The sequence below is a fragment of the Oreochromis aureus genome, linkage group 8 (assembly GCF_013358895.1).
Source record: "Oreochromis aureus strain Israel breed Guangdong linkage group 8, ZZ_aureus, whole genome shotgun sequence".
Classification (NCBI taxonomy): Eukaryota; Metazoa; Chordata; class Actinopteri; order Cichliformes; family Cichlidae; genus Oreochromis; species Oreochromis aureus.
The window spans coordinates 27139051-27160083 of NC_052949.1; the positions used below are offsets into that span (position 1 = coordinate 27139051).

At 44.9% G+C, this 21033-nt stretch overlaps 1 protein-coding gene across 4 annotated transcripts in view; it reads left to right on the forward strand.

The window, feature by feature from the left end:
* The window catches only part of dnah9 (dynein, axonemal, heavy chain 9), a 167059-nt gene that overhangs the window by 73847 nt on the left and 72179 nt on the right, over positions 1 to 21033 (forward strand). For all 4 annotated transcript variants that reach the window (XR_005614072.1, XM_039616385.1, XM_039616386.1 and 1 more), the window contains 5 exons: positions 6027 to 6188; positions 7034 to 7230; positions 10013 to 10175; positions 10382 to 10505; positions 14183 to 14325. Coding sequence is in view for 3 of the 4 variants with exons in the window: in XM_039616385.1 (XP_039472319.1) it covers positions 6027 to 6188; positions 7034 to 7230; positions 10013 to 10175; positions 10382 to 10505; positions 14183 to 14325 (789 nt within the window). In the remaining variant the exon portion in view is untranslated. The remainder of the gene's footprint in view (positions 1 to 6026; positions 6189 to 7033; positions 7231 to 10012; positions 10176 to 10381; positions 10506 to 14182; positions 14326 to 21033) is intronic.

A 21033-nucleotide genomic window follows, 5' to 3' on the forward strand; every position in this document is an offset into this window, starting at 1 on the left:
GGGCAGACTCTCATTTAACACCCTCCGTTGTATAATTAATGCTTTAAGCCACTGAGCTATAGGAACTAGATTTTTCATAATTTTAGCTTGGAGTTTACAGAGGACCAACTGAGGAATCTCTGAGTTTTGCACTACGTGCAGAATACATAGGTATAAAACTACGCTAGTTTAGATTCTTCTTTTTAGCTGCACTAATTATGATTTTTTTCATATAGACTGAAAGTTCAGTCCAGAGTTTGGACAAGCAAAACTCACAAACATGACAGACAGGGCCGGTCAGTTAAAAGCAAAAACTCCCCAAAAATGCCAGCAATCAAAATCAAAACGGCAGCTGAATCCAAAATGGCCATTAGCAAAAGCTTAAAAGGACAGCAATCATCTGCCTGTGGTCTGCCAAGCACGTCGTGTGGTTCAGAATGAGTGGTACATGATGGACCTCAACTGACAACTTTCACTGCCCCGGAAGAATGTAGACATCTTCACATTCATTGAGTACAAAATGTAAGTGCAAGGAGGCAGCAGGAAAGTCTCTAAGTGTAACTGTATAAAAGCATACAAAAAGGAACGCAGTTATATGCAATATTGTTATTTGTGCATATTTGTCACAATATCAAGATTTTACTTTAAGAATCAAGGAGGTAGAGTTGTTATGATTGTCGATTCACAGCGAGGTTTGAACCTGATGACCAGCTGAGTTTGCAGTTCCTGTGTGCTTGTGTGGGTCTTCTTTAGGAATTCTGGTTTTCTAAATTAGCTGTAGGTGAATGTGAATGGATGGGTGTCCAGGGTGTATCCTGTCTTTTGCCCTATGACAGCTGGGATACGCTTCAGCATGTGCTGTTCATCCATGGGTGGATGGAAAGTTATTATTGTTTATGACCCACGCTGTAGTTGGTGTCGATCAAAAAACAGCAAAACCAATGTGGACACTACTGTGATGTGGAGATGTGGGAGTGTCTTTGGTCATCTCACCAGAAGCAAGAATGTGAAAGACAGCTGTGTGCTGCACACAGGAGGGCTCGAAACAGCAGCTCAAGAAGCTAGAATAGCTAGACCTTCAGGCATTGCTAATACCAACACTTACTGAATAGACCAGTACACATTACAAAATATTTTAGCATTGCCAAACACTGAAGAGGACAGTATTAGATGGCAACATTCATACAGTCTTACATCACTGGGTTAGGGTTAGGGTACTTTTCTATAACAGATAATGTGTTAGGCCTCACTGAGTTTAAGGAAAGAATGAAAAGAGGGAGCCAGACAAAGTTTTTAAACCATCCCACCACACCTGGCAAATCACTGCATAATGTGGGTGCAATGTCAGTGTTCAGCCGTCACAAGGAGAGAGTCTTTTAGACCAGATCGTCAGATGAAGCACGCTGAGATATTTGTAGCAGGTTTGAGCCTTCTGCACTTTAAGATTAAAGCCTACTTATCATCCGTGCCAATGCACTCGCCCTGACCACCTAAAGACTTACCTTCTAGGTCCTAGATCACACACATCACTGCCTTCAAAAAGTTGAAATTAAATTGCAACACAACACTTTGAAGCTAGTGTTTAAATAAGCCATTCTGCCTCTTTCATCAAAATCTTTGTTTTTTTTTTAATTGGTCTGCACAGCGAGATCGGACATCTAATAACCACAAAGAGGAAACAATGTCAAAGCTGTCTCCTCTCCCCATCCTGAGAGGAAATGTAAAGAAAGCCAGAAAAAGGACTCCTGGAGCTTATTTGAAGTTTTTTTTTTTTTTTACTCAGTTCTCGCCGCAAAGACCCGAGGACAGGTGGGTAGAGGCGAGAAACCTCTTAGCTCACAGCTCTGCCTCGGCAGTATTTTCCCAGCCATACCTCTGTGCCTTTGCACCTTCAGAAGTGGGAAAGTATTTGGCTTGACAGTACAAACGCTTCCTCTCATTTCAGCCATGAGGCCTAAATAGTTGTCAGTCAGTATTTACTAGCTTGATGTTTCAGATGTTTGCCTCAGCTGAGATAATTGGAGGACTTTTTTGTAATTGATTTTTTCCTCTTTTCTTCAAAACTTGGAGATGTAGCCAGAGGAAGCTGTCTCATTATAATCAACACTAATGAGGCAAAAAGCCAAGCTTAGAAGCTCTGTGGGAGCTTGCAGTGGTCTGTATAAAGGTGTTTTTGAAAATGACAAAAGGAGCGGGTCCACAAAACAGTCAAGGCTGCATCTTGAGAAGATTGTTGCTGTTTGCTTGCAAAGTTCTAAGGTTAGTGGAGGTTGCTGAATAGTTAACAGGAGCTAGTACTTTCTAAACTTTACCTTCCTTTACTCGCCAACTTTTTAAAGTACCCTGTCCTTAAAAAAGTTGGCGAGTAGACAGAGAGCAGACACTTTGTCTCCATAAATCTTTACTTTTCCTGGGCTTTAGTTTGATCATTCCACCCTGTGGATGTTAAATTAAACGCACTATAAGTGAAGTACAGTAGCCAAATTCCACTAATAGGGCTAGACAAACAGTTTGGCGTCCGACTGGGAGCATTGTCAAAGAGCTCCGTTTGCCAGCGTTCGTTCTCTGCCATGACCAGCGGGCATATCCATGGGCTCGTCTTCTCCACGTCAGCCTAAATGAGCTCCTCGACGCTCAAGAGGCGAGGGAGGAGACGGGGGGAAAGATGGATGTGGAGTGAAAGAGGACAGAGACTAGGGAGAGAAAGAGAATACACGATGGTGCAGAGAGACCAAAGCCAAACTGTACTGACTACGCAATATGTCTGCATGATGTTCTGTAGATAGTCAGCTGGGTGCATTTGTTAGCAGGGGAAGCATTGTTTGGGGCTCGGAGCAGCTGTCAGGCTACGAGAAAAGCGAGCTCGCTGCAGACAGAACGACAGACAGATACATGCCGACACCCAGAACTCTCTAATCCCTCTCCTCTGAGTTGAACAAAGCAATGAAAGATCAGGGGCACAGAGGATGAGATAGTATGCCAAAGTCAGCTGGATAGAAGAAAAACAAAGTTCTGTCTGCTCTCAGTTTGTTCAAGTGATACTGCTAACAGCTAAGGCTGTGATTATTACTGTTATATAGAGTTAGGTGCCATATGGTGTTTTGTTTTGCTCAAGCACACTTGTACACAATGAATGCGGGGAGTCATGATTGACACCATTAAACAAAGAAATGAAGTAGAAAGAGCTGGATCTATTAAAAGTCAAAAATATGACATCATTCACACATTCTCGTGGAAAATGTCTTAACTTTGGTAGAGCCAGAGTGGTGTCCATTACTCAGGCTCGGTTTGCATCTTAAGAACACTCATCCACACCCAGAGCACACCTCCCATCTGCACAATTACACAGTGGATTTAGCAGCCAGTTGTCTCATTCAGCCAGCTCAGATATGGAGGCAGATCAGACTCAGCTGGCTTTACCCCCGGAGATGGTTCTGTTGATTAGAATAAGTTCTGGGGCTGGAAACACACAGCATCTGCTTGCCTCTGCCGCTGCCTCCTGGGTAACGCTGTGCAGAGGGGAACAAACAGTGCCTGGGCGCCTCTCCAGCCTGTTCTCATCCTATACGGCACCTGTTATGTGACGCACTGAGACTGTGACGAGATCCGCCTGGCTTCATCGTCAGTGTCCCCGTGGGAAAGCCGTCGCATCATACTGGCTTTCTCTAGAGATGCATTAATCATCAATCATCCACTAAACACTCATCTGCTCATTGTCGTGACTTTTTTGTTTTAATTTACGGGATAAAAAGAAAAACCCAGAAAAACAATAAATTAAAAAAACACATTGATGTTCAGCCATGCTGGCTCAGTTGTTTTATAGATATTGTTGAGTGCAATTGCTGCTTCTGGCCAAACTCAGACAAAGATGATTCTTGATGATAGCCAGAAATAAGCTCTTACTTTTCCTTAAACACCACCATAGGGTTTATATTTTTAGTTGTCTCCGATTGCCATAAAATTTAAAACAGATATGCATCACGGCTTACTGTTAATGGGGACTAATTCTGCTCATTTCCATTTCCTCCATGTTTTTATTCCTGGACCTCGAGTAGCTTTTCATGATTCACAGTTCAAAATAATCCTTATTTTCTTGCCTTGGTGTAGCTTCTGAGTTCATTGCCTCTCAAAGAAGAAGTTTAAGTGTTCTTCCTGTCACGGTCTGCGGAGACAGGCCGTGCGGTGGTGTGTGTGATGGACCCAGGTGCGTACACAAGTTAGTAGACGGGAGTGAACTTAACAGAAAGCGAGCCTTTATTATGGCTGAAGAAGACAAAGTGTACAAAACAAAGCAGGGATAGAGTGACTAAACTAGACTATAACTAAACTGGGAAAACTAATACTGTGACAAACTAAGAAGACTCAGAGACTAGGATGATCACTGCAAAGACTGACCGTGAAAACATGGAGGTGAGAACACAGACGACGCGACACTGAGCACAGCAAGACTGGGGACTAAATACACACATGAGGCGATCAGGGGAAGTGGAGACACATGAGAACACAGCTGACTAGAATGGAACATAATGACAATACAGGGGAGAGTAACACTAACTACAATGAACAAAGAACACCAGACTCTTCCAAAATAAAACAGGAAACACGCAGACATAGACATGGAAATGAAACATGGCATGAACTTAACATAACTGCATAGACATGAAACATGACACGTAGACACAGAACCAGGGAGACTGAGTGCAGGGGGAGATGACATAAGGGAACAAGACTAAATTGCAATCTAGAAATAAACAAGGTGAACTAAGCTAAGGCACAAAAGAATACAAAAGATACATAAACTCAAACACTGGGTCGCTCGACCCAGGACCATGACACTTCCACCTCTCTAAGCTAACTTCCTTGTGATTGGCTGCCCTCATAAATACAAACACAGACTTGAATAGGACTTCTGTATGGCCCAGATAATCATAGCATGGATTTCTACTCTCTGTGATATCAGAAAGAGCCAAGAATAGAAAAAAGCTGCCTGAATCAGCATTTAGACCAATCTGATTGCTCAGTTTTAGGCTAACATTTCATTCATATGTCATTATTTGAAGTCTTGACTACTTGACTCATCGGCATGTCAAAATTTTCATTTATCAAATAGCTTTGTATTCACATGCTGAATTGGCACAGGTTTTCCTCAAAATATTCACAGTCCACAGGAGATGAATCAGACTGATGCCCCCCAGTTTTGAGGTCGGGGTTCTTTGATTTTAACCTTACTTTTTCTTGTCTGCAGTGGATTAAATATTCAGTTGATCTACTCTAAACAAGTGTTGAAAGTTTTACTTTTAAGACTCTTAACACTTCCTGCAAAGTCTTCAATGTGCATATTTGTCTGCACAGGTAAAATATGTAAATTGCAGCAAGGCAGTAATTATAGCTCAGTACCATTATGGTCAAAAAGGACTAAAATTTCCATATGCAGTTAGTTTCTAGCTCTGTTGAGCACGACTCCCTCTCCTTGAGACGTGTTTTCTTAGAAACCCAGCAGTGCAGACAGTAGAAGCAAGACCTCCAGTGCATTCCAGAGCAGGCATCAATAAGAACAGACGTAACACTGATCAGGTCAGTATTGCATTAAATAGGAGCTGGAGTGGAGCTGGATTGCAGTGTGGCTTGTATTAAATTCTTCTTTGCTGTCATACCTTGGAGGTCATGTATGAAATCTGAAATTCTATGTTAACCAGCACATATCTGAAAAAGTGAATTAAACTTATAATAAATGACTGATATCCAATTCAAATATAGGTTAGAGCATAAGATTTTTGTTTAAAACCTCTGTGGGAATGACATGTTCAGTCAGTGCCTTATTTTTTTATTTTTTTTGGTCATTCTTCTCTGCACGCAGCAATACTTTTGAGACTATACGCTGAAAGAAAAGTGATCCCATATTTCTTAGTTTTATCTGACACACCTCCTAACAGCTTGTCCACTCAATATCCATTGATTTACCTCCAGTGAGTGTGCTGTGTTTCCCTCCTAGTTGTGGAATAAATGGAATGAAACTCGAAACCTTCCTCCCTCCTTTCCCTGCTCAGGGCATTCTCTTCTGTACTGGTGAGTGTCTGAAAGCCCCCCTAGACCTGCTGAAAATCTACCTGCATGAGTCCAACCGGGTCTACAGAGACAAGCTGGTGGAGGAGCAGGACTTCCAGCTTTTTGATAGGCTGCAGGCAGACACAGTAAAGAAGTTCTATGAGGTGAGAGTTTTACAAAGTTCAGCGAAGGAAGACAAGAGCGGGAAGCTGGAGGATGGGGAGGGAGGGAAGGGCGGGATCATTAGGCTGCCTGCTCTGTGTCTGGACCTGGACATCATTGGCCAACACAGCGAGGAGAGGAGAAAGAGGAATGTTGGGGGAGAATATTAATCAGTGTGGTATGGGGGTCCGGCTGTCAGGGTCCGCGCTGTCAGCCTGGCAAATTGGAAAACATTTTAATGGTTTTCTGTCCACTGCTCCCTCACTGCACTCCCTAGCTCTATCACATGCACACTAGTCATCCCACAATGAAGAACCTGACAAGTGTATGTGTACATACACACACAGAAGGAGAAGGGAGAGAATAACCCTGCTCATGTATAGTACTCACAGCTGGCAACTAAGGTAAACTTATGACATTTTGCCCCTGTGCCACAGAGCAATATGCAGCATGTTTTACTGCTATATTTTTACATGCAAACAAGACAATGTTTAGAGACTTTTATAGTCTCTTTATATACGACACCTGAACATAATAAATATGTGAACTTGCAAAAAAAGAAGAAAAATAGTCTAATTCATCACATCTACTGCAGCTATTTGTTTTCAGAGGAAACCAGCGTCCTGAAGAGACACACAGATTCTCTCCAGTCAAATGTTTGGGGCCTAACACTTGCCAGAGTGAAAATGAACTGGGTCACCCTCTGCGCAGCTGTGATATTCAGCTGTGTCCCTGTCCAGACTGTTTAGGCTTAACACTAATGTTATGCTGACAGGGGTAGTGTGTGGGTCTGTATGTATGTTTATCGCTGAAATGTGTGTGTGTGTTTGCGTGTGTGCCTCCTGAGGACATGGAGGAGACTCTGGACCAGACCAGAGAGATGAACCTGTACTGCCACTTCACCCATGGTCTGGGGGAGGCCAGATACATGGCTGTAGAGTCCTGGAGCAGCCTAAGTAAAACCCTGCTGGAGGTGCTGGATAGCTACAATGAGGTCAACGCCACCCTAAACCTTGTGCTGTTTGAGGATGCCATGGCTCACATGTGAGTGGAAGTTTGAAACCCCGGGGAGGAGGAGGAGTACAGATAGAGTTAAAAAATGTTTTATCTGTTTCTTTATTGTCTGTCAAGACAGTCAGCTGGCTTCCAAGGTATTTTAGGATTACCAGTTCCATTTCATAGACTGTCAAACATAGAGACAAGTGACTCTGTGAAAAATAAAAAAATAGCATATATCATGACAATTTAATCCAGACTGGATGCTCAGTCTAAAAGTATTTTGGTTGCAACATTCAGAAAAAAAATCAGTCATCATTAAAGTTGATTTTAACAAACAGTCAACAAATTCTACAAAAAGCCAAATACACCAGTCCTCTGTGCCACACAGTTCCGGTTGTCCAGAACGTCTGATCAGCGTTTTCTATTCCTAGAAATAACATCCAGATTGGTTACATTAATATGTAGCTAATATTTCTTCTATATCTGGTTTAAAATCTCAAACTGAATAAAAATGCCTTATTTAAACACTTTGTTAAGAAAACAAACCTAAACTGATTGAAGCTTCAGGTCTCCAGGGGTAGAATTAGACTGATTAGAACGGGATGTGCTGCTTTTCCCTTCCCCAGAATGCAGCTTCCTGAGCTGGTCCTCTGTGGGGAGTTTCTTTAACTAAGAAGTCTTTAAGACTAAAAGAATTTAGAGAAGTAGCAGCAGCCACTTCACCGAGTAGATGAACCGATGAAATAAATGCCAAAGAGATTTTAATTTAAAAAAATTTAAACGTTTAAAAAAAGTCTGCCTGTCACCCCGGCCTCTGTAGCCTATTTTTTGTTTTTTATTTTGCTAGTTTCCCATCTTAAAGTCTTCTAAAATGTGTAATTATGAGACTTGTATTTATACGGCACATCTAAACTAACAGCTGATGACCCAAAGTTCTTTCCAGTCTAGGCAGATGGATTAACATTCAGTATACAATGTAATAATTAGTGATCAATGGGTTCGTAGTAAGGAAAATAGCAGAACTACATCTTACTGGTTTTGGTATTTTTGTGGGATAATTAACAACATATAAGAACAACAATACTTGGGCAATATTCAATGGCTTTAAGATAACATTCTTAAAAACTAATGTGGACAAGTTTTTAGTAAAGGAGGCGATGACTGATTAGAAAATGTGTGCAAGTAAAAGACTCAGAGTTCTCAGTGCACTTTTTCAAAGTGATGTCATAATGCCACCACAAAGTTCTTGTTCTGTAAAGGTCAGCTCTTTTATCTATCTAATGTTTGACACCTGTTATCAGCCAGGATAAATTTATTTCCTGAAATGTTAGCATGGCGTAAGATTATCTGTCAGACAGATACAGAAACTGTTTCTCATCATTTTATAGATAAGTTAACCAATGAAAAGAAAAAAGTATGCTTTCTTACATTTATTGCTTTAGCTACTGTAAATAGTTTATCTCTAACTGTGATATTCACTGCAACTGTAAGCCGGACGCATTCACATTAGGTTTGAAGCTTTGAAGCACTGATTGGATCTTAGGTGGAAGCTAAAAGTGGATGAGTTGAAGTATGGCTGCTCAAAGCATGAAAATTTTCAAGTTAAGCCCTGCAGGAAGTAGAGTCAGCAGTTTGTGTACTATCACTGAAAACAGCTGAGTTAGCAGCTGCAAGTAGTCAAACTTTTACCTGAATATGAAAAGTGTCACTTGATTTGTGAACCGTGGAAACAACTGCCAAAGCAGTGAAAGCAATTAAAGTGAAAGAGAAAAAAGCAACTGAGCTGTTAATTGGAGAGATTTCAGTTCACTTGAATTTTAAAATATCTAAACTCACTTAAGTGAGTTTACAGCATCAGAGAACTGACTCCTTCTCAGGTGTCAGATTAAGTGAAAGCATTTATTGTAGATAGAAAAAGTGAGATGTGAAAAGCTAAAGTATCATCATGTCCGGCCCAGTACTGACACGGAAAGCGTTTAAATGGAAAAAGATAAAAGCATTTGAAGAGATTTAAGTGAAAATGGGTGAAGTTTTAGAACTGACAGCAGCTGCAAAACGAAGCCGTACTGTTGACGAACACAGTTCAAGAAGTTGGGAGCTTTACACAACGACAGTTAAAATTGAATCTAAAGCTTTCAAAAGCTGTTACACTGTGATTCGAAGCACTCTCAACAACTAAGTCGACATTTACAGGGAAGAGCTTAAAGCACTTAACTGTAATGTAAAAGATGCAAATGGATAAAGTGGCAATTGACATGGTGATGTAGATGCAGTTTGAAGTGTAATAAATCTTAGTCGATGTGTCAGTTGAGTTTAATTTACATTAAACAACTTAGAAGTGAAAGCATAGAAGCAGAAGATGTATCTATGACTTGCTAATGTGGATGTGTAAGCTCTAAAAGTTTCTGAATCATAATTAGAAGTGTAAGAAAAGGAAGCAACTGAACTGTCAGAGATTACATTTACCAGGCCAGCTGAAGTGAATGTCTTTTGGCACAAACGGAGCAACAAAAGCGTTAATGAACTAATTTCATCGACAACAGCAACACCCGTCTTGTGTTACTAAAATCATAAAGATTCTCCGGGGCACAGTGCCGCTGAGTGTAATGTTTGATATATTTCATTGCTGTACGTGTCAGTGGAACAGTCTGGAGTAGACGGTGGTGACAGTTAGTATTAGAACAGAGAGAGCAGGAGACAAACCTTTTTGTCTTTTGCTGTTTGTTGTATGAGTCAGACATTTTTATCTGGCTCTCTTGTCTCACCCTTTCATTCATTCCTCCCCCACACCTCTCCCACCCCTGGCTGTCTGCTCCTCCACATGAAGCTGCCGGATAAACCGAATCCTGGAGTCTCCACGGGGTAATGTGCTGCTGGTCGGAGTGGGCGGCAGCGGCAAGCAGAGTCTGACCCGGCTGGCTGCTTTCATCTCCAATCTGGAGGTCTTCCAGATCACCTTGAGGAAAGGCTACGGTATCGCTGACCTAAAGGTTTAAAGAGGAGCACTTGACAAACGTATCATCCTGTAAAAGCATGTTTCATTTAAAATCTAAGAAAGTTTATTATGTGCATACACTTTTGCCAAACATAAACTTAAAGCACTCGGGCATGTATTGCTGCAAAATAACAAATCTCCCAATCTCATTATGGGTGCCACTTTTCCCACTCCAACCCTCTCACTCTCCCTGTCATCCAGAGTGACCTGGCGTCCCTCTACATGAAAGCTGGTGTAAAGAATATTGGCACTGTGTTCCTAATGACTGATGCCCAAGTGGCAGATGAGAAGTTCCTCGTTCTGGTCAACGATCTGCTGGCATCGGGTAACAGCAGGTTTTGCTAATTACTGCATGTTTAGCAAGAGAGAAATGCTTTCATTTCACAACAGCAACACATCACTGTGGTGCCATTTTCGGCACCATTACTCATGTGCTACCAACACATTATTGTGAAAAATTGCAGAGGAGGCTCAGACTCACAGCTACATTTATACAGGGCATTTTAATAATCTAATGAATGGAAATTACTGTTAATAGAAATTACTTCAAAGCAATCTGTGCTAATGTTGGCTTGCAATAGTTTTGTGAGTGTACCGTATCACTTTAAATAGTAGGATATTTAGGATATGAGGCATGTGCCAACAGATGTCGATGCATTATTTAGTGAAACACTGCTGCCTGCCTGAAAAGAAAAGAACAAAAAGAACAACTACACAGTTACCCGGGGTGCTGTCATATGTGCGTTACTGACACAATATTTCAAAATATATTTATTTACTGTCAATAATATAAATGAATAAAAGAGCAGCTTGTGAGATGTGCATGGACAGTAGTGCGAACGACCAAACCCGGCAACACCATTACATGTTTATCATGAAACGCTTTGTTTGGTTTTCTTATGTTTATGGCTGCAAATATGAGCAAACATAAGCTGGAATTACATGACTTTACTCCAGTATACTCTTAGTAGCTGGTTTAGCTTAAATGATTCTTATATAGCGCTTTACTTGATGCGTCATTCATCCATTAATACAACCACCTTTTGCTACATCCAAGTGCTTTCTTTCTAACACTCCAGAGTAACTTGCAGTTCAGCATGCTCAGATGATATTCACATATTTTGGCACACAGCCTGGAGTAGCCAGGGATTGAGCCACCAACCTTATGTTTAGCCTCCTCTATCTAGTTAGCTACAGCCAACTGTGAGCTTATTGAAGGCATTAGAGGTACATAGTATGACACACATACTACATACTTTTTACTAATTTCATCAAAGCTGTCTAAAATACAGGAAGTGCAGAATTATTAGGCAAATGAGTATTTTGTCCACATCATCCTCTTCATGCATGTTGTCTTACTCCAAGCTGTATAGGCTCGAAAGCCTACTACCAATTAAGCATATTAGGTGATGTGCATCTCTGTAATGAGAAGGGGTGTGGTCTAATGACATCAACACCCTATATCAGGTGTGCATAAATATTAGGCAACTTCCTTTCCTTTGGCAAAATGGGTCAAAAGAAGGACTTGACAGGCTCAGAAAAGTCAAAAATAGTGAGATATCTTGCAGAGGATGCAGCAGTCTTAAAATTGCAAAGCTTCTGAAGCGTGATCATCGAACAATCAAGCGTTTCATTCAAAATAGTCAACAGGGTCGCAAGAAGCGTGTGGAAAAACCAAGGCGCAAAATAACTGCCCATGAACTGAGAAAAGTCAAGCGTGCAGCTGCCAAGATGCCACTTGCCACCAGTTTGGCCATATTTCAGAGCTGCAACATCACTGGAGTGCCCAAAAGCACAAGGTGTGCAATACTCAGAGACATGGCCAAGGTAAGAAAGGCTGAAAGACGACCACCACTGAACAAGCCACACAAGCTGAAACATCAAGACTGGGCCAAGAAATATCTCAAGACTGATTTTTCTAAGGTTTTATGGACTGATGAAATGAGAGTGAGTCTTGATGGGCCAGATGGATGGGCCCGTGGCTGGATTGGTAAAGGGCAGAGAGCTCCAGTCCGAATCAGACGCCAGCAAGGTGGAGGTGGAGTACTGGTTTGGGCTGGTATCATCAAAGATGAGCTTGTGGGGCCTTTTCGGGTTGAGGATGGAGTCAAGCTCAACTCCCAGTCCTACTGCCAGTTTCTGGAAGACACCTTCTTCAAGCAGTGGTACAGGAAGAAGTCTGCATCCTTCAAGAAAAACATGATTTTCATGCAGGACAATGCTCCATCACACGCGTCCAAGTACTCCACAGCGTGGCTGGCAAGAAAGGGTATAAAAGAAGAAAAACTAATGACATGGCCTCCTTGGTCACCTGATCTGAACCCCATTGAGAACCTGTGGTCCATCATCAAATCATCAGTAATAGTCACCTGCACACACAGATATCCCCCTAAAATAGCTAAAACTAAAAACAAACTAAAAACTACTTCCAAAAACATTCAGCTTTGATATTAATGAGTTTTTTGGGTTCATTGAGAACATGGTTGTTGTTCAATAATAAAATTATTCCTCAAAAATACAACTTGCCTAATAATTCTGCACTCCCTGTAAAATGAATGTGGCTTTAATCCAAGGAGAACATGACACTGCATTTGCAGGGAGGATGATGAAATTATTATAATATATATGGAAATCCAAAGAATTGGCATTTATATGAAATGCTTTTTAAAAACATACAGATGTTAATAATTGCTGTTGTGTGATGATGTTCAAGTTTCGTTCAGACTGGCCCACCTGTTATAGGGAGGAGAAAGGATACATCCAGATGCAATAAAGTAAAATTTGTGGGGCAGTGAAGTGATGGTTTTTCACTTGCCAATGCTGCATCGAATATGCATCCCAGGAATGTAGTAGTCATTTACAGTATTTGAAGTAAAACTCTGATCCAGTTGAATATTTCAATTTTGGAGGTCAAGTATGTTCTCAGTATGCGCACATAGGCAGGAAATCTCTCATCAACTGAACCACCCAACCCTCCCATCAGGTCCCTTACCTCCACTTCTCATTGGCATTAAATACTCATACAGTGTCCGTGTGAACTTAGAATAATTAAAGGAATGTGGGAAAGCATATTTAAGTTTTCAAATGTAAAAGCTATAATAATGGAAGTACATCATACGATGAAGTCATCAGCTGCCGGAAAACATGATTGCAGATTTTTCAATGCAGAGCGCTACTCTGTCAGAAACATGTCCTCCATGTTGCAGGTTGTCGCAGTCCCTCCCTTTCATCTGCTCTCAGCAGGTTACTTCATAATGATCTCTTCAAACCAGCAGGAATAGGAACGGAGATAATTCACCATTATCTCTGTAATCACTTCTGCAGCTTACATAGCGAAAGTGGCTGACATTTATTATTTAGCTCCACATTTAAGCCATTCCATTGTGTAGCAAGAACATTCGACAACACAACGTTCAAAAATCAAAAGCAAAGTTTACTCTAGGACTCGTCCAGCAGAGTCATTTTTTAGGGAGTTCTTCCACCTGAAGGGAACGAACCCTAGTCATATTTTGGCTAACCTTTCAGAATATGACTGGCTGTATTTGGACCTGGGTAGTGAAATGCAATGCCTTAATAACACATTTGATGCTTATAATGCAATGTTGTTACCTGTTTCTTGTTGTCAAATAAAAACAAGTAAAATGAGCAAAAGCATTTAAGGAACTTAAAATTCCTGCATGCGTTGCTAAATGCATCCCTTCCTTTGCTCATCTTTGCTTCTGTGAGGCTGACTTAAAGCAGCGCTCTGCATTAGCATAAGTCCTCCGTTTGAACTCCTGCTGCCACCACCTCTATTAACAGGCCCTGATTCGATATAAGAGTGCCGTTGCTCAGTGTCAGCTCAGATCCTAATAAGATAAGAAACTTCTTGAGAGTTCTTGGATAAGTTTAGCTCGCTGACAGAAATTTTAAAAAACCTAAAAAACATATACACACAATCACTGCTGTCTGCACACTTGGTGGTCTCCCCGTAGCAGTGTGAATTATTTTATTCATTTTCAGGAGAGATTCCTGACCTGTTCCCAGATGACGAGGTGGAGAACATCATTGGCAGCGTGCGGCCAGAGGTCCGTGGTTCTGGATTGATGGATACAAAGGAAAACTGCTGGAAGTTCTTCATCAATCGGGTTCGCCGACAGCTTAAGGTGAAGCAATCCGACGGTTAGACATGCACAGGAGTGAAAGCTGTGTTTTTTGCTATTTTGAATTTTACTTGTTATTATCAAGTTGCTCTCAGGGGCTCTCATCAGGGGGGAACTTTTCCATTAATCTTTCCCACACAACTGCATCTGTATTTTATCTCCATCCACTCTTAATAGAGCAATAACTTGCCGCCTCACACTCTAATTTACTATTCCTAAATAAGAAACCCCTCATACTTGGATAAACATCCGGCTTTAGGATGAAGCCTCTTCCCAGACAATTTTCTATACTGACATTTTCAGATGAACTTGAATACAATGGGAGGTGTTGGATGTCGTTATAAATCACAGACACGAGCAGAAAAGCCGGCGTTTAGCTGAAGATAATTTCACCATCATGTAGCCGCTTTGTTCCCCCTAGAGAGGGACAGATTCCAAAGCATTGCTTATTCTGTCATTATTACAAGCATGCGCCACCGCCACCACCCACATCATCCTCCACTTCTGTCTCGCTAACAGCTCAAGCCTCCCTGGGTTGGCAAGTGGATAAATAAAGAAGGCAATCCCAAGGGCACAGACATATCAAGAGTGCGTTTCTAACTATGCAGTTATGTGTCTCAAAATTGTCTGGATGGAAAGGATGTTTTTCCCGAAGAATTACCTAATCTTGTTCATAGAGTTTGTGTGACATTTGCTGAGGCTGTGTCTCTGAGCTGAGTGAAAACCTAACAGCATTATTACTTTATCACTGTCACAGATTAAAATGCTTTTAGATGAGTAGTTCTAAGCTTACAATATGTGGAGAAGGAAGTAACGGCATGATATCACAGTATCCAGTGATGCAGGCTTAGGACGTGCTCTGGATTGTCTTGAAGCCCATGTTTGCTGACATATAGTGGCTGTCCCATCCTGTTTGCAGCAGGTGTGACTTTATTCAAATATTTTGATCAGTCTGCCAGTTATGCTTGGCCAGGTCATTATAGTCTTTTACTCTTTGAGACATTAGAAAATAGTGAAAGAATTTCTGGGTCAAAAATCTAACTGAGAGCATCTTTAAGCAGGCTGCTGTTCAGAAACTACTTTGCAACGTACCCGAGTTTAGAGTTATTTTATTGCAAACACACAACACTACATGCATGATAAATGTTGTGACAAATACTTTGTGGCAGGAAAGTATTTTGAATAGTGTGTATTTTATTTATGAACTGAAAATCAGAGCATACCATCTCCTACCTCACAGACTCTAGAGAGGATTTATCAGAATCAGATGTATTAGATGTATTATTAGATGACACTATTTTAGCCTTACTGTTTTAAAGAGTAAATATGCTCATTTATAGACTCATAATCTTGTTTTTGGGGTCAACAGTATTAAAGCTGAGTGGTTAATAGCACTGTGTGGCAAATGACTGTGGCTCTTTTGGTCCCATACTGGACATGCAGCTGACAGAAAATCTTAACCATGTCATACCACATTATCTCTATTAATTCAATTCAATTCAATTCAATTCAATTTTATTTATATAGCGCCAAATCACAACAAAAGTCGCCTCAAGGCGCTTTATATTGTACAGTAGATCGCACAATAATAAATACAGAGAAAACCCAACAATCATATGACCCCTATGAGCAAGCACTTTGGCGACAGTGGGAAGGAAAAACTCCCTTTAACAGGAAGAAACCTCCGGCAGAACCAGGCTCAGGGAGGGCGGGCCATCTGCTGCGACCGGTTGGGGGTGAAAGAAGGAAAACAGGATGAAAGACATGCTGTGGAAGAGAGACAGAGATTAATAACAGATATGATTCGATGCAGAGAGGTCTATTAACACATAGTGAGTGAGAAAGGTGACTGGAAGGGAAAAACTCAATGCATCATGGGAATCCCCGGCAGCCTACGTCTATTGCAGCATAACTAAGGGAGGATTCAGGGTCACCTGGTCCAGCCCTAACTATATGCTTTAGCAAAAAGGAAAGTTTTAAGCCTAATCTTGAAAGTAGAGATAGTGTCTGTCTCCCGAATCCAAACTGTGTTAGGTGCAGGCTGTGTGCAGACAGGAATAGGACCCAAGGTGCAGACTCTGGAGACCAAAGGTGAACTCAAAACAGCTTTAATACTGAACTCAAAAGGGGTAACATAACATGACTGGAAAAAATCAAAATAAACTTAAACCAGAGGACTAACAGAACACACAGCTAAGTAAACGGTAGAACGCGACAGAGAGCACAGGAAAACACAGGGCTTAAATACGCAGAGGGAGTAATCAGGGAATGGGCAACAGGAGGGAAACACAGCTGGGGCAAATCAGGACTAACGAGACAAAGAAGCGTAAACTGAACACACTGAGAAAAGACAGACCTTCAAAGTAAAACAGGAAACACAACACAGACTGAACTTACAGACACAGACTGACTGGACATGGGGATATAGCAACTAAGGATACACAGAGACACGAACTAGACAAGGGATACAGCTGACAGGGGAGACAGAGCAACTAGAGACGACAGAGACAAAACCATAAGACAGAACTCAAAGAAACCAAAGACTAGAAATTATAAATAATATAACAAACTCAAAAACCCTGGGTCAACGACCCAGGCCTCCTAACAGTACCCCCCCCTTAAGGGCTGGCTTCCAGACAGCCCAAACCAGAACCACCAAAAACGAAAAAACAACCCAACCAGGGCGGGCGGTGGGGGAAACAGGACGGAGGGCTCGAAACAAACCAAACACAACCCCAAAACCAAAACGGAAAACACTGGAGCCCAGAAAACAACCAAACAAAACCAGGCACACGACAGTTCCAAAAAAAGTTCAGGGGGCCGGCCCGGAGGCTGACGGCACCAAAGTCCAAACCTGGGTAGTTCAGGAGGCCGGCCGTGCGAAAAGCAACGGCGGCAAGGCAAGCGAAGAAGGTCCGGAGGCCGGCCACGCAGAGGGCAGCAGCGGCGACCCAGGCGAAGGAGGTCAGGAGGCCGACGCCCAAGAGCCCAGAAAACAGTTCAGGGGCGGCCGGGCGGGAGGCACCGGCGGCGACGGAGCAGGTCAGGAGGCCGGCCGGGCGGGAGGCACCGGCGGCGACGGAGCAGGTCAGGAGGCCGTCCACGACGGCGAGGACGCCCAATCATTGGCCCGGAAAGCGGCCGGACAGGACGTGCAGGACGGACAGGCCGGACAGGACGTGCAGGACGGACAGGCCGGACAGGCCGGACAGGACGTGCAGGACGGACAGGCCGGACAGGCCGGACAGGACGTGCAGGACGGACAGGCCGGACAGGCGGAGCTGAAGCCGAAGCCGGATCAGGCGACGGCGAGGCAGAAGCCAGAGCTGGACCAGGCGACGGTGAAGCAGAAGCCAGAGGCGACAAAACAGATGGTGGCGATGCAGGCGACGGCGTGGGAGCCGCAGGTGGTGGCACTGCAGGTAACGGCGTGGGAGCCGCAGGTGGTGGCACTGCAGGCGACGCTGAAGCTGGGGCTGGACCAGGCGACGGCGTAGGCGCTGCAGGCGCTGAAGCTGGGGCTGGACCAGGCGACGAGGCTGAAGCTGGACCAGGAGACGAAGCTGAAGCTGAAGCCGGACCAGGCGAGGACGAAGCTGCAGGTGACGAAACAGGTGGTGGCACTGCAGGCGACGGTGTGAGAGCCGCAGGCGGTGGCACTGCAGGCGACACTGAAGCTGGACCCGGCGACGGCGGAGCTGAAGCTGCTGGCGGCGTGGATGAAGCTGCCGCAGGCGGGGATGCTGCAAGCAACGATGTGGGCGCTGCAGGCGGCAACGTAGGTGGTGGCTGAACGGTCTCCCCGGAACGGTCAATAGAGATGAGGATGTGTTGGCTGGGTCCTCCAAGACCCCCAGCCGACGAGGCAGGAGGCTGAACGGGCCCCTCGGACCCTCCAGCGGAGACAGGTGGCTGTGGCTGGACGGGCCCCTCGGACCCTCCAGCGGAGACAGGTGGCTGTGGCTGGACGGGCCCCTCGACCCTCCAGCGGAGACAGGTGGCTGGACGGGCCCCTCGGACCTCCAGCAGCGAGACAGGTGGCTGGGCGGGCCCCGGACCCTCCAGCGGAGACAGGTGGCTGGACGGGCCCCTCGGACCTCCAGCGGAGACAGGTGGCTGGACGGGGCCTCGGACCCTCCAGCGGAGACAGGTGGCTGGACGGGGCCCGGACCCTCCAGCGGGAACAGAAGGCTGGACGGGCCTCGGACCCTCCAGCAGAGGCAGAAGGCTGGGCGGGCCTCGGAGCCCCCAGCGGAGGCAAACAAAGGCTGGTGGGGTTCTCCAGAACCCCAGCGGAACAGAAGGCTGGACGGGCCCCTCGGACCCTCCAGGCGAGGCAGACGAAGGCTGGACGGGCCCCTCGGACCCTCCAGCAGAGGCAGAAGGCTGGACGGGCCCTCGGAGCCCCAGCGGAGGCAAACAAAGGCTGGTGGGGTTCTCCAGAACCCCAGCGGAGACAGGTGGCTGGACGGGCCCTCGGACCCTCCAGCGGAGACAGGTGGCTGGGCGGGCCTCGGACCCTCCAGCGGAGACAGGTGGCTGGACGGGCCCCTCGGACCCTCCAGCGGAGACAGGTGGCTGGACGGGCCCTCGGACCCTCCAGCGGAGACAGGTGGCTGGACGGGGCCCTCGGACCCTCCAGCGGGAACAGAAGGCTGGACGGGCCCCTCGGACCCTCCAGCAGAGGCAGAAGGCTGGACGGGCCCCTCGGAGCCCCCAGCGGAGGCAAACAAAGGCTGGTGGGGTTCTCCAGAACCCCCAGCGGGAACAGAAGGCTGGACGGGCCCCTCGGACCCTCCAGGCGAGGCAGACGAAGGCTGGACGGGCCCCTCGGACCCTCCAGCGGGAACAGGAGGCTGGACGGGCCCCTCGGACCCTCCAGCGGGAACAGGAGGCTGGACGGGCCCCTCGGACCCTCCAGCGGGAACAGGAGGCTGGACGGGCCTCGGACCCTCCAGCGGGAACAGGAGGCTGGGCGGGCCCCTCGGACCCTCCAGCGGGAACAGGCTGCAGAACAGGCGACGGAGGAGAGGAGTGGCGGTGGCGAGGCGGGGCGCCGTTTCCTCCGGGATGAGGGAACAGGAACTGGTGGAGACATGGAGACCACCTCCTCATCCTCCGACCACATAGCTGCCAGGAAAAAGGCAGGCGAACGAGGTCCCGGATGGTGTGGCGAGGGAGAGGAAGTCCGTGGCAGTGTTGAGGCAGGTGGGGAGTGGGGCAGCGAAGAGGAAGAGTTAGTGAGAGAGAGGGCAAGCTCACTAGCCTTGACTTGCTCTCTCCAGGCAGCAATGGTGCGATCCAACTTAGTATCTTTGGCAAACTGACAAAGCTGAGGGTTATGCCGAATGATGGCATCCACTGCACTTAACCCGACTGCCATAGTCCGTAAATCCTGTGACTGGGCAATGCGGTCAAGCAGGCTCACCATTCGCTCCATCTCAGCGTTGTCCTCTGAGGAAAAAGAGTCTGCGGGGTCCATTTTCTGGTCGCGTTCTTCTGTTAGGTGCAGGCTGTGTGCAGACAGGAATAGGACCCAAGGTGCAGACTCTGGAGACCAAAGGTGAACTCAAAACAGCTTTAATACTGAACTCAAAAGGGGTAACATAACATGACTGGAAAAAATCAAAATAAACTTAAACCAGAGGACTAACAGAACACACAGCTAAGTAAACGGTAGAACGCGACAGAGAGCACAGGAAAACACAGGGCTTAAATACGCAGAGGGAGTAATCAGGGAATGGGCAACAGGAGGGAAACACAGCTGGGGCAAATCAGGACTAACGAGACAAAGAAGCGTAAACTGAACACACTGAGAAAAGACAGACCTTCAAAGTAAAACAGGAAACACAACACAGACTGAACTTACAGACACAGACTGACTGGACATGGGGATATAGCAACTAAGGATACACAGAGACACGAACTAGACAAGGGGATACAGCTGACAGGGGAGACAGAGCAACTAGAGACGACAGAGACAAAAACCATAAGACAGAACTCAAAGAAACCAAAGACTAGAAATTATAAATAATATAACAAACTCAAAAACCCTGGGTCAACGACCCAGGCCTCCTAACAAACTGGAAGTTGGTTCCACAGAAGAGGGGCCTGAAAACTGAAGGCTCTGCCTCCCATTCTACTTTTAAATACTCTAGGAACAACAAGTAGGCCTGCAGTGCAAGAGCGAAGTGCTCTAATAGGGTGATATGGTACTACAAGGTCATTAAGATAAGATGGGGCCTGATTATTTAAGACCTTGTATGTGAGGAGCAGGATTTCGAATTCAATTCTGGATTTAACAGGAAGCCAGTGAAGGGAAGCCAAAACAGGAGAAATATGCTCTCTCTTTCTAGTCCCTGTCAGTACCCTTGCTGCAGCATTTTGGATCAGCTGAAGGCTTTTCAGCGAGTTTTTAGGACATTCTGATAATAAAGAATTACAGTAGTCCAGCCTGGAAGTAATAAATGCATGAACTAGTTTTTCAGCATCACTCTGAGACAGGATATTTCTAATTTTAGAGATGTTGCGCAAATGGAAGAAAGCAGTCTTACATATTTGTTTAATATGTGCATTGAAGGACATGTCCTGGTCAAAAATGACTCAAGGTTCCTCACAGCATTACTGGAGGCCAAGGTAATGCCATCCAGAGTAAGAATCTGCTTAGATACCATATTTCTAAGATTTTCAGGGCCGAGTACAATAACCTCA